General features: G+C 41.5%; 1 protein-coding gene across 1 annotated transcript in view; it reads right to left on the reverse strand.

The window, feature by feature from the left end:
• Positions 1-24,586, reverse strand: part of RAB38 (RAB38, member RAS oncogene family) — a 55,548-nt gene extending 30,962 nt beyond the window's left edge. The window contains exons 1-2 of the mRNA XM_077867368.1: positions 24,316-24,586; positions 821-1,101 (exon numbers count right to left, since the gene is read on the reverse strand). Coding sequence (XP_077723494.1) covers positions 821-1,101; positions 24,316-24,517 — 483 coding nt within the window. The 5' untranslated portion in view covers positions 24,518-24,586. The remainder of the gene's footprint in view (positions 1-820; positions 1,102-24,315) is intronic.

Consider the following 24,586-nt stretch of genomic DNA (forward strand, 5'->3'; position numbering starts at 1 on the left):
TAATTTGCTTTTTTTTTAACTTTCAAAATTTACCGTAAAAACTTTTCTCTCTCTCTCTGATACTGACATGCAAAAATAAAAGCAAAAACAAAGGGAGTAGAGCAAAAGCCACACATCTGACAAATGAGATAGCAGCCTGGGGCATAATGGGAAGAATAATATACTTATCATGCCACATCAGATTCTTCATCTTCCAGCCCTGACTCTGCCCCACTCCCTGCTACTCCTCTGTCATCCAGGAGAGTGAACAGTGCCAAACCACACGATGTTCTTCACTTGCCATCTACTTTCTTACTCCACTATGCCAGTATTCCCAATGTGACAGCTCTGCGTTCTTGCCATCTTTTCATTTCTAGGGCAAAGCACAATTCCTGGCAGAGGATCATATTAAATGTTGATGGCATAAATTAATTAATACATGGGATAAGGTAGTGACACTGCATGTGAACCCATTTCTTTCATTCATTCTAAAAATCATACTTACCTCATAGGGCTGTGTGAGGACTCGATGAGAATGTGCATATAAAACATGCCTGACATATAATAAGCACTCCATAAACAAACAAAGTTATTAGCTATTATCACTATGACCATGTCCAGGTCACTTTTTGCCCTCTTAGCCAAGATCATCTTAAATTGTGGATAGTAATTTCTACCCTGCCCACTCATCCCCTTGAAATCAGAAAGAGCTTCAAGCAATTTGGGAACCATAAACCACTAGACAAACACATATGAGTATCATTATAATGATGCTGATGATGATATGATTATTTTCTGTGGGAATCTTGCCTAGTAAGTTAATCCTTTAAGGTCACATTACCTTTGCTGACGTTTCAAACCATCCTACGAAACCATGCTCCTTGCAGAACTGGTCCATCTTCAGGCCATTGTTTATGAGCACGTCCTTCCCCTGGTCACATTTGTTGGCCAACAAAACCACTGAAACTGGTTTGCCATTAGGGAGACTTAACTTGGAGTCCAAATCATTTTTCCACTTTGTCACCGCTTCAAATGTAGCTGGCCTGGTGACATCAAAGACGATAAATGCACCCATAGCTTCTCGGTAGTAGACCCTTGTCATGTTTCCAAATCTTTCTTGACCTAACACCAAAAAGAAATAGAAATCAAAACCTGATTACAATTGTAAACTGAGTTTCATACCAGAACCTCATGAGGCCTTTATTATATGAGCAGATCACTCAGTAAAGTGCCTCAGTATCTATCTTTAAAGAGTAAGCGGAAGATACAATCACGCAGCTTTGTTTTTCATCTTTGAATCTGGAAGGGATTTGTTCATTTAACAAGTATTTTCTTATAGCATGTAGTGTTCTAGAACTGTGCTAGAACAGCATGCCACTAGCCACAAACAGCTACTTAGGCTTCAATTAATTAAAATTAAATACAGTTTAAAATTCAGTTCCTCAGTCACACTAGCTACCCATATTTCAAGTATTTAGTAACCACATGTGGCCAGTGGCTACAGAATTAGACAACTCCAATATAGAACATTTCCATTATCACTGGATATTCTACTGGACAATACTGTTTTAAGTACTTGGGATACAATGATTAAAATGTGAAAATCTCTGCCATCATAGAGCTTACGTTTTAGTGGAGTGATAGATTATAAATTATAAACATAACAAACATACCTAAATTATGAAATATGTTAAAAGGTGCCAACAGTCAATTCCAATTAAGGGTAGTGTTGGTTGGCATTTATTTATATTTAATAACCATCAAAAATGCAGTTTTCATAAGTAATTATAAAGGTAGAATTACTATCTCCATTTTACAGTGAAAAAGTTGGACCTCAAGAGGCTAAATAACTTGTTCAAAGTATACAGATGATGAGCTTTGGAGCTGGAATGCAAATCTGAACTTCGTGAATCCAGAGCCCATAGTCATTTGCCAACATTGAATACTCTCAACTACTAAACCATTAGTCTTTGACTATCTCTCCTCCAGGCTTACATACCAAGAGGGTCACACTCAACTCAACTGAACAGAAAACAGATATTTACATTGATGCTAGTTTCTGGACTACCTGCTTGGAATACAACAATAAACTAGATGGCCTCTACCCTTAAGTACTCTACAATCTATTGAATAAGAAAAGTCTTCTGACAGAGAAAAAGAGAGAAACAGAAAGAGAGAGGAAGGAAGGAAGGAAGGAAGGAAGGAAGGAAGGAAGGAAGGAAGGAAGGAAGGAAGGAAGGATGGATTTAGGTAGGCAGGCATTGGTCTTATTCAGACCAATCAGAATCACTTTTGCTCTGATTCTTCATTTTTTAAGTAAATGTTGGCCAGTTTGTTAAACACTCTAAGGTTAGCCTTCCTCATCTGCAAAATGGCAGCAAGAATGTGTACCTCACAGGACTGTGGTGTGGATGAAATGAATCAACATATGGAAAGCGCCCAGCACGGGACCTTAGAACTAACTGGCCCTTGAGATTTCCCTGCCTTTCTCCAGCATGTTAAAAATTAAGAAAGACAATATGAAATCAGAGTTCCAGAGCAGAGTTTATGACAAAAAAATTACTGGGATTTCGGCTGATGAAATGAATCCTATTGCTTGTAACTCTAGCCACTAATAGTAGCTGAAGACAGGAGCTAATGAAGGCGGGGTTTATTTCTTTTTAACCCAAAACTCCAGAAGTATAGGACAAGACAAAGGCCTTTTCTTCTGATTTGGTCATTTATTTATGGTAAGAGTCTTAGAAAGTTATATAAATTAAAACAAAGCAAGGTGTGTATTTAATAAGCCAATTTGTTGCAAAAAAGAATAAAATGCCAAAACTGGCAGGTATCTAAGAATATCCAGGTCAACAGCTCTAAGAACACTTCACACTTAACTTTGAGCACAACGTGTTGTGATGCTGAGTTTTTATTCACATTAACAAATACTTTGGCAGGTTGTTAGATTCACATGGGCATGAGCATTACAGATTTGGAGGACATGATCCACGAGCACTTAGTAAAAATGGATGCAGATCAAGGTTCTGCCCTAGCGGGTGAGCCGTGTGCCCACGCATGTATCACTGGAGAGAAGAGCATCCTGTAAGGGCCAGCACATGATGATCCTAAAACATCTCTTACACGGGATTTACCATAGAAGCCTTTCTTTGTACTCCTCCACAATTGTCTAGCCAATGAAAGAAAGTGGTATAATGCTCTTCATATGACACACAACCCGCAGATGAACTTTCATTTCTCCCAAATGAATTTTAAATTTCTTTTACTTTCTTTTTTTAGTTCCTAATACAAACAGTGATCCCCTTTGATACTGCTCAGGATGGCCATGACATTTCGGGAAGACGGGAGAAAAAAGCCTTCTGTGATCATTCAGGACTCTGAAGGCCTCTAGGCTTTGTACAGTTGTCTTATGATCCCTTGCAGAGAACTAATCAGATGAAAAGCAAAGTCATGGGTTATTCAATAATCTGCTTGTCCAGAGGTTTTCATAGTAGAATAAGGATATCTTCAAGAAGGAAGACCTTTACAGTTCAAATATATGGCAAAGGGTCATTTTTAAGACTAAGCAAAAAAGCAATATATCGGCTTAACACCTCTGGAGGAATTCAAAAAGGACATCTGTGTGTTTGTGTGTATGCCTCTGTGTGTGTTTGAGTTTGTGAGGGCAAGTGTGCCAGATCAGAAACAAAGAGAAAAAAGTATATTGAGGTCACTGGGCCTGCTGACTTGAAAAGTCTGTATTTCCAGTGTTCTGGCAGGAGGTCACATTCAGACAAGGGCGTTTCCAGAGCTCACATTTTATCCTTCCTTTGTCAGCTGATAGTCTCTCTGTTGTTTCTTATTAAAGAATGAGAACCAGGTGACTTTCCATGAATGCCTACATATGGGCATTGTAGAGACCTAATGAATTTATCACAGGTAATTAAGACAAACAAAAACAAAAACAGAAACAAACAAACAAACAAAAAACATAGTTCAAAAATTCCCAGTGGGGCTATATCACTCATTCAACACACATTTACTGAATAGCTAATAGGTCCAGGCTCCGTATTTTGTGCTGCAAATACATATCTTTTGCCCTTAAGGAACTTCTATACTAGGAAGTGTCATACTGAATGCCTGCACCAAAAATGATCTGATTCATCGTGTAGGTTCCCATTTCTCTTAGGCTCTACACATACATCCATGGCCATGTCGATGTGACTCATGATTCAGTGTCAGCTTCCAGGAAAGTTAAATGACAAAGCAATGAACTGAATCACAAAAGTTAATACAATGGCTGCTGTAATAATTTGGACAATCTTGCTGCAGAAGGCAATAAATTGAATGGTCAGAAGACATGGGTCTTCATTTTAATCATTGGTTACAAGTGCAGCCTTAGACAAATGCATTTCTCTTTTTGAAACTGTTTTCTCACCTGTAAAATGAATTTGTTCTGGCTGACCTCTAAGTTCCCTTTCTGCTTTCTGCATCTAGAGTTAAAATATTCCTAGTAAATCAACGCTTGGCCCTCTGCCCCAATAGCCTTAAATGGTCCATTTGGTTTCACAGACTCAGTTAAAAATATACACAAGCAATACAGCTATAATGTGTATTTAATGGTATTTTCACTTGGTAATTAGTACTCTATAGATGTTCTCAGTGGGCATAACCAAGCTGGGAATCTTCTACATAGACAAAGAAACAACAGAAGGAAGTGAGTTGGGTTTTCTGTTAGACTGGGCACATTCTCTTACCACTCTACCACTAACCTACTAGCTCTGTGAGCTCAGATGAGTCATTTTATCATTCTGAGCCTCAGTTTTCGTCATTGGTAAAATAGGGAGAGTAGATAAGATACCTGAAATGAAATTCATTACTGCCTCTGGCCACCTCTCCCATCAACCTCCTCAGATGCAGGCATCCAGCTCTCCACCTGCTACTACCTAGTGTTCCCTCCAGTTCTCGACATCACTAGTAATATTGCCCCCCTAGTACCTTTATGTCACCTTCTGACTCTTTCTTCACCCCGCTGCCTAACGGGTCTCCAACATCCTACCAATGTTTCTGTTTTAGAAGCAGGTTGTGATTGGCCCTCCCCCACCATCAGCACTGCCACTGCTCCCATTCAGGCCCTCACTGGGAGCCCTGATAGCTCCCTAACTGAGACTCCCAGCATCTCAGCTCCATTACCCCTGCTCTCCCTTAAAATAAATATAAATATAAACACAGGTGTTCAGACATTCTCATAAGAGATCACCAGATGGGCATACATTGGAAGGAAATGAAATCATTACCTTCAAGAGCGGTCTGCACTCCATGTTCACTGCAGCATTGTTCGTAAGGACTGAGACTTAGAAACCTCCTAAGTGTCCATCAGTGGAGGAATGAATAAAGAAAACATATCATATACATACAGTGGAATAGTATCAGCTATGGAAAGGAAGGAAATCCTGACTTTTGTGACAACATGGACAAAAGGAATGAGAGCATTGTATTAGATGAAATAAGTCAGAGAGAAAAACTACTGTATGATCTCCCTTATATGTGGAATCCAAAAAAGCCAAACTTGTAGGGACACCTAGTTGGCTCAGTCCGTTAAGCGTCTGACTCTTGATTTCAGTTCATGTCATGAGATCGAGTCCCGCACTGGGCTCCATGCTGGGCATGGAGCCCGCTTGGGATTCTCTCTCTCCCTCTCCTTCTGCCCCTCCCTGCCTCCTCCCCACCGCTCAGGTGCTCTCTCTTAAAAAACAGAACAACAACAACAACAAAAACATACTTGTAGAAACATAAAGTAGAAAGGTGGTTGCCGGGACTGGGAGAAAGAAATACAGGGAGATGTTAGCCAAAGGGTATAAACTTCCAGTTCTAAGATAAATAAGTTCTGGGGATCTAATGTGCAGTATGGTGATTATAGTTAGTAATATTGTATTATATACTTGCAAGTTGCTAAGAGAGTAGTTCCTAAATGTTCTCACCACATACCAAAAAACAGTAATTATGTAAGGTGATAGAGATATTCATTCTATTGTGATAATCACTTTTGAAATATATAAGAATATCAAGCCATCATGTTGTACAGCTTAAATGTATATGTTATATGCCAATCATACCTCAATAAAGCCAAAAAGAAAAATCACCTTAGGTATTTCTAGAATACCCATTCCTGGGCCCTGCTCTTCAGAGATTTTTACTGTGCTAGTTTTCTGTGGGGCCCAGGAATCTGTTTTTAAGCACTCCCTAGGTGAAGTCTTAAAACTCTATTTCTAGGAGAATTCACTTTCAAAATGTAAGCATTAACAGTGCGCTCTACTGCTTTAGCCCTTACTGACTCTTACACGCTTAAAAACAGACACCTTTATTAACACTGCACGTAAGGAGATTTTTGGCTCCAATCACCTTTCCAAACCCCTCTGTCACTTCCTTCAACATACTCCACAGCCAAGCCTCACTGGATTACTTATTCTTCCTAAAACACATTCTACAGTACTCACCGGATTTTCTTGCCTTTTCATACCTCTGTTCCCAAAGCCTGAATTCCTTCTCCATCTTTCCTCCTACTCTGCTCCATGAAATCCTTTGCAAACTGCAATTGTGCCCTGAAATGTCATTATATTGGTGCAACTTTCCCTGGCCCCCCAGCTGAAACTAATAACTCCTTTTCCCACAGCATCTTCTTTATCCTACATTATTCATATTTGTCATGCTATATTATCTATATATCTCCACCATGGTACTGTAAAATCCTAAAGAGCAAATTGAAAAAATATACATATTAAAGATAGAGAATGTGAGCAGGGGTTGGTGGAGAGGCAAAGGGAGAGGGAGACAGAATATCTTAGGCTTCACAACCCTGTGATCATGACCTGAGCCAAAATCAAGAGTCAGATGCTTAACTGACTGAGCCACCCAGGTGCCTTGATCATATTTTAATGTTGCGAATCTGAGGCCTCTTCTCTACTTGTATGATAGAATAAAAACCCAAGGTACTATTGTAGAAATAAACTGAAATTAAAGTTCTTTCTTCCTCTAAAATACAACATCATCATGTATTCACGAACTAGTGCTATGTACTAATACACTCACTCTATGTTATACTCTCATTTCCAGTAAATAATCAATAGTGGAGAAAATTAACATTCTGAAAGGGTTATGTGCATATCTGTTGTAACAAGTTTGACACTGGAACGTTATGTTTTTGTAATCATTCTCATCCTCTTAAAAAATAATCTCTTGGAATCAATTTACTCTATTCAAAATAACATATGTTTTGGGTCATGGCATAATCCAGAGAGTTAAGAGTACTACCAAGATACTCTCTTTATATCTCGGAAATAATAGTATGAAAGGCAGGAAGATGAATCCAAAAGTATATATGGACTTTGGACAGGAATCTAGAAGAAAACAAATCTATCTAATGACTGTGATGGCCAAATGGACACTGAACTTAAAATAGCTTAACTAGTTTTGAAGACTCAGGGAAACCCACAGACTAGACTCAGAGTTTGGAGGACATCCTCGTGAATAGGTTTCCTCCAGTTTTTAAGAGCCCATCTGACCCTCTGGCCATCGTTTTGAAACTCATTCATCTTCTCTCTTCCCTACTTTGCCCCACCAAGCAAGCAGCAGAAACACATCAAACCATCACTTTTTTTTTTTTTTTCCCAAATCACCTATGCTGACATACTGGCATTAGCCATGTGTAATCTTCGCTCACAAAATTACAAGCTCCCCCTAGCCAGAACCACCTTTCAGCAGCCCCCATGACAAGTATCTTGAGCAGTTAGTATACAGTGAGTACTCAATAAGGCCTCACTGAGTGAAGGAATAGCCCCTGATTCTCCCCCCCTTTCCCAGCAGATACATGCAGGCTTAACAAGATGTTAAGAGTCACCCTCTGCCATGTCTCTTGCCTTCATCATCACCACTATAGGGAGGATCGCCTCATCTCATCCCATCCATTCACTGAAGAACAAAGTTTTGAATCATTATTTTTCAGGCTCTATTCTAGCAACTAGAAAACAGAATTAAAGGGCCTTGTTCTAATGAATCTTACATTCTAACAGCAAGAGATAAAAAGTTGGTAAGGTACACATAACGCTACACTAGCTGGTTAAGTGTTAGGAAGAAAAATAAAGTAGGAAAGGAGAATATGGTATGTGGGGGTGAAGGCAAAATTAAGCAGGATGGATGATGAAGGCCCACAGAAAAAGTGTCCCTTAAGTAAAGACCAAAAAGAAGTAAAGGAGAAAGCCATATGGATATTTAGGAGAAGAGTGTTTTCGACAGAACAACATCAACAAAGACTCTGAGGCACAAATGTGTTGGTTAAGTGCTTAGAGAAGATCAAGGAGTCTCTGTTGGAGAGGATAGAGCAAGAGGAAGAGTATATATTGAGGCAGGCGGACCTCAAGGTCCAGAGGGGAGCTAATTTCAGGCCATTATATGAAGGTTGCCTTTTATTCTGCATGAGAGAGGAAAGCAGTGAAGGACTGTGAGCAGATTAGAAACATGATCAGGGGCAGGACTAAATGGATACTATGGTTGTCGCATTAAGGAATGACCTATAGGAGTCAAGGTTGGAAGTGGGGAGACAATAATCCAGGCAAGAAACAATGATATAGACCAACATGGTGATGGTAAAAGGTGGTGAAGATTGGTTGCTTCCTGGATATAACTGGTAATCAAGATAATAGAGGAGACGTTGAATATGAGATGATTCCAGCAGGACTCCAGAACTTTTGGCTTAAAAAAATCAAAAGTACAGAGTTGCTAGTAGCTAAGATAGAGAAGACTTTGGGGGGACATCTGGGTGGTTCAGCAGTTTAGCACCTGCCTTTGACTCAGGGTGTGATCCTGGAGTCCCAGGATCGAGTCCCACATCAGGCTTCCTGCATGGAGCCTGCTTCTCTCTCTGCCTATGTCTCTACCCCTGTCTCTTTCTGTGTCTCTCATGAATAAATAAATAAAATCTTTTTTTTTTTTAAAGAAGACTTTGGAGGTGCAGGTTTTGTGGAAGTAGATCAGGACTCTGATACATTAAGTTTGAGACATCTATTAGGCTGATATGTTGAGTAGGCAGTTGTGTATATAATGCTGAAGTTCCAGAGGATGGTCAGGTCTGGAGAGCTAACTGGTACTTTAATTTCTATATGCCTCTGCCAAATTCACCTTCCAAAGCTCTATTTTCATCCTATCATTTCCATAATTAAACACATTCAGAGAGCCACCACACTAACAGCAGATGCCACAAACTGGTGGTTGGGCTGCTAACATGTTCTATGACCCACACAAAATTAAGGCAATTTGACCTATTTTCCAACAGTCATAAATTGGAATATCTCTAGGCATGTCTGAGTGGCTCAGTCAGTTAAACCTCCAGCTCTTGGTTTCAACTCAGGTCATGATTTTATGGGTTATGGGATAAATGCTGCATCAGATTCTAAGCTCAATGGGGAGTCAGTCTACTGGAGATTCTCTTCCTCTGCCCCTCCCCACACTGGTGTGTTCTCTCTCATTCTCTCTCTCTCTCTCAAATAAATAAATATATCTTTTTAAAAATAGGAAGATCTCTAATAAGACAGATATTGGAATTTCTTGAAAACTCAGAGCATATAGAACTACCAAGTTCACATAATAAGAGTGATGTCTAGAAGCTAGTTTATTTTATTTGAGCTAACTAGTACCAAACACCCAATTTTAAAGGAAAGATAATTTGCTCAGATGCTATTCCTTTTGCATTGTCATATACCACAAAAACACTGTCTTAAATTTAAATGTGTATAATTGCATCCATTTTATAAAAATAACTCTAACAAAATATTTAGAATTTAATGAAATTGATATAATTTTATTTTAAAGTTGTTGCTACTGATCTGTTTTTCTTACTATAAGCCTCTTCCAAATGGTTACCTAGGATCCCATGTTTGTTTATTTTTGCATCAAAATACTCTTTAACACACTGGGCTTGTTCCAGCTTATTCACTTAGCTATAAGTGGAGTTTTGTAGAGAAACAAAACGTGATCCAGGATTATGGGGAAGCTGTGTTCCCACTTCCTAGGAAAACAAGGAGCAGTAGCTTGAGTGGTCCTAAACTGGGAACAGATTTTTCAGGGAGAAACTCATCAAAAGATGAGTAAGAGTTTGTCAGGTAGACAAAAGAGTTCATGTACGTTACCCTCTGGGCTCCTATGGGATTTTCAAAGTTGCATACCTTGATCTACAAGTTAAAGGCTAATCCTCAGACTGAGGATCCTCGTGCCTGAAACCATGCCTTGCCTGGCTTTCCTCTAAATTTCTCTTCTTGCTTTCATTCACACTTACTCCAGGGTACCCTTCACTCCTGCTGGAACAGATCCATTCCCTTCCCCTCTACCTAACTAAACCCTAACTATTCTTCAAGGTTGTACCAAGGCCTACTTCTTGGAGCTTTCTGACTAACTTGACCCCACTCTTAACTCTTTCCTCCATTGTACTCACCTAGCACTGACTGTGTCACTTGTTTGCCCATTTATGCAGCACCCCCCCCCCCATCTTGCATGGCTTTTTATATGCTGCACATCTCTGCAGCCTATGTCCCTGATTGCACAGAGACACCTTGAGCCCACTGTTGAATTACTCAATGCTGTTCCCTATGTCTCCACAGCACACACCCTCTGAGAGGCTCATAGGCTACTACATTCACAACAAACCTGTGTGATAGAAGGGGACTATAATACAAGGACTCTTTACATAATGAAGCAACAACTAACACTAATTTCTTATTAGTGAGGGGGGAACCCCAGTGGGGAGAACAGTGAACTGAAGAAAGCAAGATCTCTCATCCAACTCATTTGTTATCTATGCCTACTAAACTCCCACTCATTCTTAAGATTCACCTTGAAAAAAATAATCTGCCCTCCCGCCCTGTTCAGAACCACTCAAGCTCTTTCCACAACTTCTTTAGTTCCCTCAGTTCATAGCTAGATAGGGTATGTCGAATGAAGCCAAAGTGTGTGAGAGTAAGATGACATAAAAAGTAACAATTGATTTTTCAGGTGTCAATAAACAATAACATTATGGAAAGGAAGGGTGAATGATTTGTAGTGACCTATTTTTAAAATAATAACAGAATATTCTAATTAAATTCTATATTTAAATTTCAGGCTGTTGTGGGGGCAGGGAGAGAGAGAAACAGAAAGAGAGAGAGACAATTAGTACCCCACTATCCCAGATTTTTTGGTCAGAATTTATTTTGACTGAGGTCCAACACTACTCAGATTAGATGAAATAACTCACTTGAATAGAGAATAATGTAATGTCCAATACTGGATAGTGGGAGGAAATGAAACCAAGTCACAGAAGAGAGGTTGGCACAAATTGAGAAAAAAACAAAAACAAAAACAAAAACAAAAACAAAAAAAACCAGCATTCCATGTTGTCACCTAAACAAATTAAACAAATGCCTAACAAATAACCTAAAAATATATCCACTGAACAAGAAGCTCAAATGTATTCATAAAAAGGTACGTTTGAATTACTTAGCATTTGACATCACCTCTAAGTTACCTTCAAAGATACTTTTATAAGTAACTCACAAGACAGTAAAAAATTCACGAGTTATAACACTTTTACAAATTTATGACTAGACTCTAAGGGTTTCACTTAAAGAATTTCCAGATTCCTCTAGAGCCCTAATTCCCGAAACATGTACCAGGTTGCTCTAGGGTGTGTCAGTGAACCCACAGGGGTGCAACAGGATAAACAGGATATTTTAAAATCTCAAGCCAGACACAGCAGTACTCAAGCTCCATCAAGGAACTTGATCTCAGGAACTTCTAGCTTGAGACAGCTCATTAGATCTGCTATATTCCTTCTGATGTGATCTTATCTTTTCGAAACTAGAGTTTTCACAGTTTAGGTGATAAAAAAACCAAGACTCAAGGGCCTGGGTGGCTGAGTCGGTTAAGGGTCTGACTTCGGCTCAGGTCACGATCCCAGGATCCTGGGATCCAGCCTTACGTTAGGGTCCCTGCTCCATGGAGAGCCTGCTTCTCCCTCTCCTTCTATCTGCCACTCCCCCTGCTTGTGCTCTCTCTCTCTCTGTCAAATAAAGTCTTTACAAAAAAAAAAAAAAAAAAAAGCAAGAGTCACGTGAAACAGGAAATGAGAGTGTTGATGTCTATTCTGACTCAAAACTTTGTGATGTTGTCCCATGGCCCAAAGGCACATATATGCCAATAGTAAATAATTAAAATTATTAAAAATGTAATGAAAAAATTTTAAACTTGTGTTTCAATTTTTTTTCAAATGGCTACTAAGTTGTTAGAACAAAATACTTATTGAATTGTTTGGTGCTAACTACTGACTACATAGAACTTGGCCTGTTAATCCTATTGACCTAGAGGCACCATGAAAAAATTACTTTGACACCTAAGAAGTCTGAGTACCTCTGCTCTAGCCTCTAGAGTCTAGAGTGCTGTTTTCTTTAAGTTTAAAACTCACATGCACATACACACATATACCTCCCCCTCTATCCTACACAAGACTTAATTTTTATTCCAATACCATCAAGCGTCAAAACTATTCTTACCTTTAATTTTCAAACTAGAGACTTGCGCCCCATAGTCACTGTGGTTTTTCTGCCTAGAAGGAGTATATTCAAATGGCTGTTGGGGCACCTGGGTGGCTCAGTTGGTTAAGCGTCTGCTTTCAGCTAAGGTCATGATTTCAGGGTCCTGGGATCCAGACCCATGAAGGGTTCCCTGCTCAGCAGGGAGTCTGCTTCCCCATCTTCCTTTCTTCTCCCACCCCATATCCCCTCTCCACTCATGCTCTCTTTTTCAAATAAATACATAAAATCTTAAAAAAAAAAAAAGTTGTTATTAAGCCAAGCCAACCCTCTGGTCTCAGCAGTGATATGTGCAAAGAATTCAGCTCATTTAATTCTTAGCTCTATCCAAAAATATAAAGATTCTAAAAATTATAAATTATTCCTTTAAAATATATAGTGTGTATCTTCTAAATTCAACTTAATCTCAGGAATGTGAAAATGACTGCACTGCTGTATCACACTCAGGAAACAGTAGAAATGGAGTAGTCAGAAAATAGCCAACAAATCTGTTCCTACCCAGCAGTATCCCTCATGACCTGTATGATTTTTGAAAAGTTTTACATGTTTTTTGTCCTTGCCTATGTGTTTTCTAACTCATCTAAGCATAGTTCTCTCGGCTCTGTGATGGGGCTAGTAACAGGACCCGCCGGATCTGCTCATTGTGAGCAATAAGTGAAATGATACATAAAAACACACAGTATCATGCCTGACACTCAATAATGATGGCTATTAATAACACATTACATTGTAGGGAAATTGACAAATAACTTGTCAATTTACTTTAAATTTTGCCCTAGAAGTTGGATTCCAAATTGTGTGGACCCGTTCGACAATGGATATTTCCTTTGTCCCCATTAGGCTGAGGAGCTCCATAAGAAGCAAAGTTTTTCATTCCTTTTCTTGAGAGAGCAGTTTTGTGTAAGGCTGATGAGGAAGACAGGTTAAATAATGTATCAGGCTAACAGAGACTACGAAAAGTAGGGACTCAGCACAAAGAAATAATTCTGATTTCTCTCAGATATTTGAAACTATTAACTTGGTTTCCCTTGTTTGGTTCTCCCCTGTATAATGCTTTCTCCTTCTCTACCTCTTTGCTGACTCCACAGTCATTTAATTAAACTATGTCACAACTTATGGCAAGGCCAGCTAAGCCACACCAGGCATATCTGGGAAGCTAGGAAATAACTCTTAATACACGGCTGAAGGAAGAAGTGCTACAGGGAGAGAGAAAAAAAAAGGTTGCATGCAATTCAAGGGAAGAAGAATGAGAGAATTATAGAAGTCTTTATAGAAGAGTTGCCCTTCCAGGTGGATCTCAAACATTTGATAGGATTTGGATATGTGGAAACAAAGGGAAGGGCATGTGAACCAGCAGGAAGAGCAGGAACAAAGTCTCAGAGGCAGTGAACTTGGGGTGTGATCTAGGAGGCAAAAAAAAAAAAAAAAAAAGGCCAGATTCTTAGCCTCATAATGGAGAGCAGAGGAAAATATTACAAATGTTATTTGAGCCAGACCATGGATGTCTCTGGATGTTCCCAGTCTCTTCATCTTCTCTTCTTCATTGCATGAATTTCCATAGGACTGGGTGCCCACTAAATTCAATTATTGTCTGTCTCAGTTCTTAAGACTATATCAAAACATCTAGTGTTTAAAAAATCAATTCTTCAAATCTCATCATTAGTAAACCAGAGATGCCTGTACTCTTGTTCCAGTTCTACCATTAACTAGCTCTAAAAGCCTGAGAAGCTAATACAAACCCCCTCCCTTTTCCCTTTCAGTGCAGAGCTTGGTTTAATGAGCTCTCAAGATCTTAACTCTGTGAAAATTACCCTTCAAAATTATTACTCCATCTAATGTATCAAAAAATCATAAAGATAGCTTTGCCATTTGACTTCCAGATGAATGACACTTCATTCCAAATTACGAAGACTTGGTTAAATGATGAAGTGCAGCTTTTAAGAATGGTCTTTAGGGTGGCTCCCCAATTTTTATGGTGAAAAAATGAGACAGAATGCCAATGTAAGAAAAGTGACTACCATATTTATCAATTTTACAATGTATGCACTTGTAATACATTAATATTCATAAAATTATGAAGCTCTATTTTTTTTGTTTTACTGGAGAAATTTTTAGATCAATGATATATCTTGGAATTGAAGCAATGATGGATAGTTGACTAGAAAACTTCTGAATGAACACTCACTGAGGACCTGCTGATTACCAAGGACTATGTTAGAATTGGGGTTATAGATTGGAAGAAAAAGACATTCCAGAGAAGTAGTAGAAGGCTTCAAATCCACGAAAAGCATGGCTATTATGGGAACAGAGAAACAGTGCCTCCCATGGGCACACGGGCTCAACAGACATTTCTTAAAAGAGGTGAGACGGGTTGAGTGACCAAGAATCCATAGGAGTCATCTAAGTGAAAAGAAGAAAGTGTATTTAGCCACTGACAACCATATGAGCCATAACACAGAGGGTGAGGTAGGTGAATTGAAGCCATAGTAAGATGTGTGGAATGGTCAAGAGTCAGAGGTATGTAAAATGGGACTGGAATGAGTGACCTCAATTTCATGGTAAAGTTTAGCCTCTAATTCTGAAAGTAATGGGGATCCACTGAAGAATGCCAAAAAGGAGAATGAGGCCATGTTCAAAAGTCTCACCTCTGTGGATTACAAATCAACGTGGGGGAAAGCTTGAGGAAGGGTCGGTATTAGGAAGCTGCTACAGTAGTCCTGATGCATCGTGAAGAAGACATGGCCACTCATAGAGGGATGAGACAGAGTGAGTTTTCAAGACAGAAGAGATAGAATTTGATTAATATCTACCTGTAAGAAACTAAAAGGAATGGGGAATGGGAGGTTAAAACCTGAGTGTTTTTCAAAGAGTAACTTAAAATCACATAGTTTCTTAATTAAATTTTCAAACAGCTGGAAAAAAAAAATGATTTCAAACCCAGGCTACAGTCATAGTCTTGGCCTTGCCAAGTCAGACGCTACGCTGGTACATCAACCTGGAAGATGAGTGTCATCCGTTGGTGGAATAAACATGATTTTCACCCTAGGAGCAGCAGGGCCAGCATATCCTCCTGGCAGTTTCCATCTCAGAATCAAGAGAAAGAAAGAGGGGCACCTGGGTGGCTCAGTGGTTGAGCATCTGCCTTTGGCTCAGGTCATGATCCTGGGGTCCTGGGATAGAGTCCCACATCAGGCTCCCCATAAGGGAGCCTGCTTCTCCCTCTGCGCCTCTTATGAATAAACAAAATCTTTAAAAAAAAAAAAAAAAGAATCAAGAGAAAGAAAGAAAAACAGGGGGATGGGGGCAGGGCAGTTCTTAATGACTTGAAAGCTTTGCAGGATTCCACAGAGTAAATCATCAGAAGAGGAAGAAAAAGTCTAAGCCTAAGTCTAAGCAACCATTCTCAAAAACTTTTCAGGTGAGTGATGACTCCAGTATCAAACCACTTTCACTGAGCGACCACTACACACCAGGCACCATGCTTTACTTAGGCTTGGCCCAGTTTCCTCACCTCCAAAATTGGAACTAATAAGACCTATTTGCCAGAATCACTGTGGTGTTTAAATTGCAAAAGTTGCCTTTACAAACTGATAAATGTAACGGATCATCACTTTTAACCTCTAGCTTAACATATGTGTCCTCTCATGGTTTGTAAACTGCACATTCACCACCCCCTTCTCACACCTTGTAACCTGTAGCTATGTCAGATTATTGCTGTCCATCCCATGTCTCCTCACAGCTAGGGTAGGTGTCCTGTTTTGACTTCCTTTCAGTATCTGACAATTCCCCTTCAGAGCACTCATCAAAACAGAGATTAAATAATTATCTTTCTGTTTTAAATATTTTATGTCCCACTAGATTATCAGATTCCATAAGTGCAAAAATTGATCCATTTTGTTTACCCTAAATCCCTCTGCTTATCAAGTGAATGAGTAAACTTTCCCAGGCAAAATCTTACACTTCTCAAATCCTCAAATTTTAAAATGACCTTTTCAATAAAATTCAGCAAAATAAAACAAAAAAAATATTTAAGTACCACTTCAACCCTCAATGCGAATAACTGTATTCATGACAATAAGCCACAGTGAAATGGATCCTGGGTTTTCTTTTGATCTAGTCAGGACTCAAGGGCACCACTCGCTTCTACTAGCGAAGAACCCAACTCCTCCCTCAATGGCTCTATGACCTGAAATCTGTCCTCTTTCTAGCCATCAGCCCTCCTATCACCTCATCTCTAGTGTTTTTTTTTTTTAAGATTTTATTTATTTATTCATGAGAGACACAGAGAGAGAAGCAGAGACACAGACAGAGGGAGAAGCAGGCTCTATGCGGGGAGCCCGATGTGGGACTCGATCTTGGGACTCCAGGATCACGCCCTGAGCCGAAGGCAGATGCTCAACCGCTGAGCCACCCAGGCGTCCCATCTCTAGTGTTTTAATTCCTCTTTTCATGACATACATAATCTATAAGCAATGGGAAGGCCACCAAGACAATTTCTGGAAAGATGAATTTGACCCAGGTACACATAACAACTGAAGAAAGAAGAGACTAGAACTAGCCAGGTGGCTATTACAGAAGAACAGGGAAGTAATAATACTGCTGTGCTTGGTCTAGAGCAGTGGCAGGAGAAGCATAATCACTATCTGACTTGGAGGGTCAAAGAAGAAAAGATGGCAGAGGCTCTAAGTCCATGTGACTACAGGAAAGGTGTATACCAAGTCCAGCGAGTGGGGAAGGATGCCTAGTTTAGACTTACAATAGCATCCTTTACTACTTATCATTAGGAAGGGTTATTGTGGCTGTTCTCTGTACTCGTTTGTTGTTGTTATTGTTTCCTACTTTCCAATTTTGATACATTGAGCATATATTACTTCACCAATAGAGAAAAACCAACAATCTTTGGGTTTTTTATGCCACTTTCTTATGATATATTGATCTTGCAATATAAGTGAGATATCATGAAGGAGATGCTCAGCAGGAAGACCAAATGGTAGGTCTGAAGATCGTGGGAAGTCAAGGTCACATGCACATTTTTGGAGTTGTCTGCATGGAATTTAAAGCCATGGGAAAAAAAAAAAAAAATAAAGCCATGGGAATGTGTAAGATCCTCAAGAGAAAGAGACAGAATTGAAGAAAGCCCCAGGTTGCATGGCCCTGAAATCACCCTCAGGGAGAAACCGGTGCTGGGTAAGAGCACTAGAAATACCCTAGGAGTCAGAGGCTTTATCCAAGCTGCTCAGTTTTAAGCTCAAAAAGCAGACATATGTGGTGCAGGCTGGACCGCCTCTGCACCACCAGAATATTTTCAAGTGGCCTATTTCAATACAGTTCATTCACTATTATAGTGATTTGCTTTGGTGCCATCGTGCCCACTGAACTGTGAATTTCTTGAGGTCAGGAATCAGGTCTTATTCGATTTTTTATCCACTTTTGTCTTCCTCTCACCTAGAACGTCTCTAACACATTCATACACACTGTGCCACTTCCTACCATCTGTGCTAAAGAACCCAGACGCACACATTAGAGCTCTTCCTCCTCATCCCTTCTTTCTCTCAAATGACTTAGCACTCCTTGTGCAGACTGCTATGTGCTCTCTTGTCAGAACTAGTCCTCTAGGGACACCTGGGTGGCTCAGTGGTTAAGCGTCTGCCTTTGGCTCAGATCATGATCCTGGGGTCCTGGGATCGAGTCCCGCATCGGGCTCCCTGCATGGAGCCTGCTTCTCCCTCTGCCTGTGTCTCTGTCTCTCTCTCTCTCTGTGTCTCTCATGAATAAATAGACAAAATCTTAAAAAAAAAAAAAAAAAGAAAAGAAAAGAAAAGAAAAGAAAAGAAAAGCAAAGCTCCCCATCTTGCTCAGTGTACATACTGCTTACCTCTAAGCACAGACCACGTTAGTCCACATGGTATTTAGAAAATCTATAATTAGCCAGGCTAGAAACAAGGCAATAAACTGCCCAGAAGAGAGTGGCCCAGACTTGACATGCATTTTTATTTATTTATTTACTTATTTATTTTTGGCTTGATGTGTGGTTGCCAAATTTAGCTCCCTCTACATTTCTAGATCTATTAACATTTAAGACCCTTCTTCTAAAACACCTTGGAGAGTTACAGTCTTTTAGAAATAGACACCGAAGAGATAGTCAAGTCCAACAGCTTCCCCCCGTTGAATTTCACGAGGTGTAAGAACATTTTATAAACTCTGAAACAACACAGCACTGTGATCCAGATGAACCTCCTGGCCACTGGCTTGACGCTAGGCCCAGGCCACCTCCCCACCAGTTGGCCTGTGGGACAGTCAATGTCCTCCAATGTTTGTCACAGAGTTCAGTCAGGGAAAGTTAGCACACATGCGTGCCCTGAGGGAATTATTTTTCTTCAGCCACTTTTCCTCCTCTGCCACTTGCTAACTCCTACAACCCTGGGCAAGTCCCTTACCTCTCTGATTCTTGTTCTTTTCTATTATGAAATAGATTTTTTTTCAAGATTTTATTTATTCATGAGAAACAGAGAGAGAGGCAGAGACATAGGCAGAGGGAGAAGCAGCCTGATACGGGACTCGATCCTGGGACTCCAGGACCACACCCTGAGCTGAAGGCAGACACTCAACCACTGAGCCACCCGGGGGCCCCAAATAGATTTCATACCACCTGATCCATCTATATCCTTAGCCGTATTGGGCAGATCAAGAAGGAAATTGTATGTGAAGGTAGTTTGAAATGGCGATTAAGAATAAGAGTAATAGCTAACATTTATTCAGCATTTATTATGTGTCAGGCACAGCTCCACGTGAATTACCTCATTTCATTCTTTTAACAACACTAAGGAGCAGGTTCTGCTACAGTCCCCTGTTTACAGACAGGAAACCAAGGCAAAGAAGTTTAAGTGGCTTGCATCAGTCCCAAAGCTGGCAAGGGAAGAAGGTGGAATAAGCTGCGGCATGCTACCTGGGCACACTCAAGACATATCAGAGCTGACAGCAACCACAGGAGACTACATAATACAAATACGTGACATCGCAGGAAAATGAATCAGGAGCCAGTTCATAGATGAGGGAACTGAGGTTCAGCAAGCTCTCACGGCCTGCCCAACGCGAAGTAGTATATTTTAAAAATAATTTCGAATATATCTAAGGCATTTTACTTTTATTTCTATTTTTAAAGTTTTTTTTTTCAAGATTTGTTTATTTGAGAGAGAGAGAGAGAGAGAGAGAGCAAGAGTGGAAGAGGGAAAGAGAGAAACTCAAGCAGATTCCACACCCAGCTCAGAGCCCAATGAGATGATCTGAGCCGAAATCAAGAGTCAGATGCTCAATCAATAGAGCCACCCAGGCACCCCAAAAGTATTTTATTTTTAAATCGTGAGAAGTAGAGCAAAGCTGTTAGGAAACTGGTACTGAATTCCATAGCCAAATTTTAAATTCCAGCAGTACCACTTAACCAGCTATTTTACTGGGGAATTAAAAATTAAATATGTATGGACAACTGTAAGAATAAATGCTTGAGAAATGTTAGCTACTATTACTATGACTGACCTAATTCCTGCAGCTAGGGTCCCAAAGCACATCGAGAATTCTAGACAAAATTGTATAGTTCTCTTTGAAAATGCTAATGGAATAATTATAGTATTAGATTTGGAGAGGAACAGAAAAGGAGAGTCTGAAAGGGGAACCTTTTCTTTTACTTTTTTCCTGATACATCTATTTTAAAAACCCTATAACTTAGAGTCAAATTTTCAGAAACAGATTTTCATTCTATTTCTTCCCACTGTCCACACAGTCGTTCTGATTAATATCCAAAAACATGTTAGAAATAGGAAGGAGAAGCCAAGGATAACCTTTAGTAAATCTAAAGAAGTAGCAGCTTTAAAGAAGAGGAGGGTATAGCCCCAGTGGGCCGACTGTGCCTGAGGCACTCACAGGCCTATGGTCTTGAAGAGCATGGCTTGATTCCAAATCACACAAAATTCTATTAATCCAGCTCTTCCACTTATTAGGTGACCTCAGGCAAAGTGACTTAATTTCTCTTGATGCCATCAAGAGCCTTGGAACCCTGAGCTGACCCAGCTGCTCCTCTATGATGGAATCTTTGGGATTCAGGGTGATTGCCATTCCCTGTGAGGTTTGTGGAATTTACCATATTGGTTTTCAGGCCTACTTCACAAGCCCTGAGAGGTATTAAAAAATATATAATTTTTTTTTATTAAGTAATCTCTATGTCCAATGTGAGGCTCGAACTCATGATCCAGAAATCAAGAGTCTCATTCTCTACAGGCTAAGCCAGCCAGGCACCCCCTGAGAGGTATTTTTTTTTTTTTTTTTTTGGAGTCTTTCAGGAACAGACTGGCCAGTTGAAGTGGCTACTTGAGATTTATCAAGTAATTTAGTTGGACAAATAGGCCCTGACTTGGCATTGAATCAAATGAATATCAAAAATCTAATGAGCAGAGCAGCCCGGGTGGCTCAGCAGTTTAGCGCTGCCTTCAGCACAGGGTGTGGTCCTGGAGACCCGGGATCGAGTCCACGTCAGGCTCCCTGCATGGAGCCTGCTTCTCCCTCTGCCTGTGTCTCTGCCTCTCTCTCTCTTTCTCTGTGTGTCTCTCATGAATAAATAAATAAATAAATAAATAAATAAATAAATAATCTTTAAAAAACAATCTAATGGGCAAAGATTTGTTCTGTAGCAGATGGATCTGATATTCTATCAAGGGTGCACCTGGGTGGCTCAGTGGTTGAGCATCTATCTGCCTTTGGTTCAGGTCATGATCCTGGGGTTCTGGGATCGAGCCTGCTTCTCCCTCTGCCTATGTTTCTGCCTCTCTCTGCGTCTCTCTTGTGAATAAATAAATAATACCTAAAAAAAAGAGAAGATATTCTATCAAGACAGAGCCATCCTCTTCATCTCATCCACATTCCCAATCATCTCAAAGTGAAGCTCAACCAGTTATCTTTTAGCCTCACCTCTTCTTTCCACACACACCCCAGAGTTGAGTCAAAGGAGAGAGCGAAGCATTCCCATGTTTGGACAGACAGGCTGATGTGCAGGTGCTGTAAGGTACACTTAGCTGACTAGAGTCTGAATGGGCCCTTGACGCTGGATTTCATATGAATTCACTCCTCACAGGGCTCTCTATGTCACCGCGACGCCCCAATCATCCTTTCCCAAAAGGGCCCTGCTTTCCCACAACGAGCGGCGCCCGATGCCCTGCTTCTAACTCAGCTCACGGGGTCTCTGGGCTGTAGGCTGCCAAAGACAGGTTCCCACTGAACTTCAGAGTTCTGGGAAAAAGAAGTTCCCCTACTGAAATGCTACATACCTTGTACCCATACAACTGACTTTCCAAGGCTCCTCAGATTTCTTATTTACACAGACTTCTGTCACTAGAGCCTTCACAGCAACTTCGTTCAATCCAGAACCTGGCTCAGGAGGCATTTCTTTTTTTCTTAAGATTTTATTTATTTATTAGAGAAAGAGGGAGAGGGGAAGTACAGAGGGAGAGGGAGAAGCAGACTCCCCACTGAGCAGGCAGCTGGACACAGGGCTCAATCCCAGGACCTGGGGATCCCGACCTGAGCCAAAGGCAGACACTGAACGGACTGAACCACCCAGGAGGCATTTCTAGACTTAGGACTTAAACTGCTCATGACAGCATGTTGTAATATGGATAAAGTTGAAAAATGGTGCTGGGTATTCGGGGACAGATTATGTGTGTAATATAGGACTCATCATTTATTATGACTTTGCACATGTATATCATGGCCCTCTTGCCTACCATTTATATATGTTAGTTTAACAATAATCCTTGCAGTTCTCCTTGATAGTAGGGAGCACCACCTTTAGCTGGCTGCTCACTTCTCATTTACTGGGAGGAAGCGTTCTCCCTAATTTATAGATAAGGTAACCAAGATCAGGAGGTTAAGGAACTTGCCTAAAATCGCCCAGGATGTGTGGGGTAAAACAAGGATTCAGTCGAAAATAGTTCAACTCTGGAATTCAGGCTCTTTCTTTTTTTTAAGATTTTATTTATTTATTCATGAGAGACAGAGAGAGAGAGAAGCAGGCTCCATGCAGGGAGCCCGATGTGGGACTTGATCCCAGAACTCCGGATCACGCCCCGAACCAAAGGCAAACGCTCAACCGCTGAGCCACCCAGGTGTTCCTGGAATTTAGGCTCTTAATTACTATACCTTTCTATCCTCCCTGTTAGGTGAGGACATGAGACACATGAACATTCTCTAACATGCCTGAGGTCACATCCTTATTTGCATTTGACCCAAAGGTCTACATGACAGCTACATGGCCTTTGAAACAGTAAGCTAATTCTAAGCTTCAGTCCTGGATACATACATCAGTGCAGCCAGAAGAATTCTGTCTCAGACGCTAAAACATGCATCAACCCAGTGCAGAGCCTCACAGTGGCTTTTCCAGATGAAAAGCCCAATCAGATAGTGGCCGATGACATCTTCCGGTCTCTGATAACCCCTGTGCTACTAGAGCTGCCGAAGATGAGGCCAAGTGCGTGAATCTGTTCACATGTCAAAAGTTGTATCATAAGACTTAGCAGCTCATGATTAAAGAGGCAACTGGGGCCCTCAAAAACAGAAATGCCCTTTCAGAAATTTTCCACATTTGTTCTTGCTTCAAGCCGTGATAAAGTGTTTCCAGGCAAACACACCAGCTAAAAATGACCCTATTTTCTGAAAGAGAAGTGGCCGGTTTGCATGCAGCACTTACAAAGGTTCCTGGTACCACAGACCACAAAACAGGAATCCCAGAGGATCTTGCAACCTCAGAGCAGGAATATTCCTGAGCTGCCCAACCCCCTTCCACTCAACAGGGATGCAAGTGAGCTGAAGCCACTTGTCTGAAGCCAGTGAGCAGGTTAGTGAGTGGCAGAGCCAGGATCTGTACGGAGGGGCCTAACAGGCAGGGGTTGCAAACAGCTTCAGTCCGAGCAAGGACTCACTCTTGCCGTAGACTCACATTTGCCCAACTCCCCCGCCTACCTCTGGAGACAAATTCTGGTTTCAGACATTCTAAAGAAGCTTCTCATTTCCCAGATCTCCCAGTGGAAACTTTAAGGACAAATCAAGAAACCTTAGGGCTAATGTCATCGACTCTTTGCCAAAAGTGACCCTAAGGCATGTGCACAGGCTCCTTTTCATAGACCACAGGGATCTCGAGAGAGACCGAGAAATAATACTTTGCCCCCAACACCTACATACAAGGACCCTTCTTGGCTCCTCAAAGCTGAGAGCCTCCAACTCGCTTGACTGAAGAGTGGACGGGGCGGCATGAGCTGGAGCAAAGTGAGCGATGAAAAACAGCTGGAGGACAGATCCCTCTAGCCTGGCGCTCTCCTGGCTGCAGCCCTTAACCCTCCCAGGGGCTCCCCCCCCCCCTCCGGTGGCCGTGGCCGTTGGGACACGAAGGGCCGCGTCACCGGCGGCGTCGCCCAAGTCCGGAACAAGAGCTGGAGACCGAGAACTGCAGATGGGCTCCCGCTGGGGCCCGGGGGGCGGGGGGCGCCGGGGCGAGAGACCCCAGGGGAGGGTGTGGGAGGGAGGGCCAGCCGCGGCCGCTGCCCCAACGCGCCGGGGAAGGGCTGCGCTGGAAGTCGCGCAGGGAAACTTTGGTTTTGTTGTGGAAGCAAGTTCCCGAGCCACCAGGAAAGCCTGGCCCGCGCGCCCTGCCCCGGGCCCGCAGAGCCGCCGCGAGGCCCCGGCCCGGCCGTCCGCGGGCGCTCACCTGCGATGTCCCAGAGCTGCAGGCGCACCACCGTCTCCGGGTCCCAGTGCAGCACCTTGAGCGCGAAGTCCACGCCGATGGTGGCCCGGTAGTGCGAGGAGAAGTTCTGGTGCACGTAGCGCTTGATGATGCTGGTCTTGCCCACGCCCAGGTCGCCGATCACCAGCAGCTTGTACAGGTGCTCCTTGTGCGGGGCCTGCATCCTGGCGGGCCGCCCGCGTGCCGAGCCGACCGGGAGCGCAGCCGGGGCCTGGGCGCACCGAGTGGCGGG

This window comes from Canis aureus, chromosome 23 (assembly GCF_053574225.1).
Source record: "Canis aureus isolate CA01 chromosome 23, VMU_Caureus_v.1.0, whole genome shotgun sequence".
Lineage (NCBI taxonomy): Eukaryota > Metazoa > Chordata > Mammalia > Carnivora > Canidae > Canis > Canis aureus.